Consider the following 439-nt stretch of genomic DNA (forward strand, 5'->3'; position numbering starts at 1 on the left):
TATGCACCCACCTCCAAAACACCCAAGAAAGTATGAGCCAGAAGATCCGATGGGCTTACAGAGATCCTCATGTGCTTCTAGAGACCCCCAAAAGGACCCATCACACTTCCAGAGACCAGCAGACACACTCAGATAAAACCAATCATAACCCTACAGACATACAAAGGTACCTCCACAGGTTTAATCCCCATCAAGCCCCCAAGCCAGTTCTCTAAGCCCGCTCCCCTCCCGCAGGTGTGGCAGCCGGCGCAACGGCCGCAGGCGCACCCGGTCCCGCGCCATAGACCCCGCGGGCGCCGCCTCCTCGTCACAAAGCTCCTCGGACCTGAGTAGCCCAAATGAATCGTGCTACAGCTTCGTCCGGCGGGCACTACAGGTAGCCTCCGACACTAGCAACCAGGTTGATTGAGGACGATAGAGCTGTGTTTGTTCCCTGTGT

The 439-nt window shown here is 56.7% G+C and overlaps 1 protein-coding gene across 1 annotated transcript in view; it reads left to right on the forward strand.

Moving 5' to 3' along the window:
• Positions 1–439, forward strand: part of LOC119589372 — a 40,452-nt gene that overhangs the window by 24,129 nt on the left and 15,884 nt on the right. Inside the window, exon 6 of the mRNA XM_037937988.1 lies at positions 185–400. Within this exon, the coding sequence (XP_037793916.1) occupies positions 185–400 (216 nt within the window). The remainder of the gene's footprint in view (positions 1–184; positions 401–439) is intronic.

This window comes from Penaeus monodon, chromosome 25, assembly GCF_015228065.2.
Source record: "Penaeus monodon isolate SGIC_2016 chromosome 25, NSTDA_Pmon_1, whole genome shotgun sequence".
NCBI classification, from domain to species: Eukaryota; Metazoa; Arthropoda; class Malacostraca; order Decapoda; family Penaeidae; genus Penaeus; species Penaeus monodon.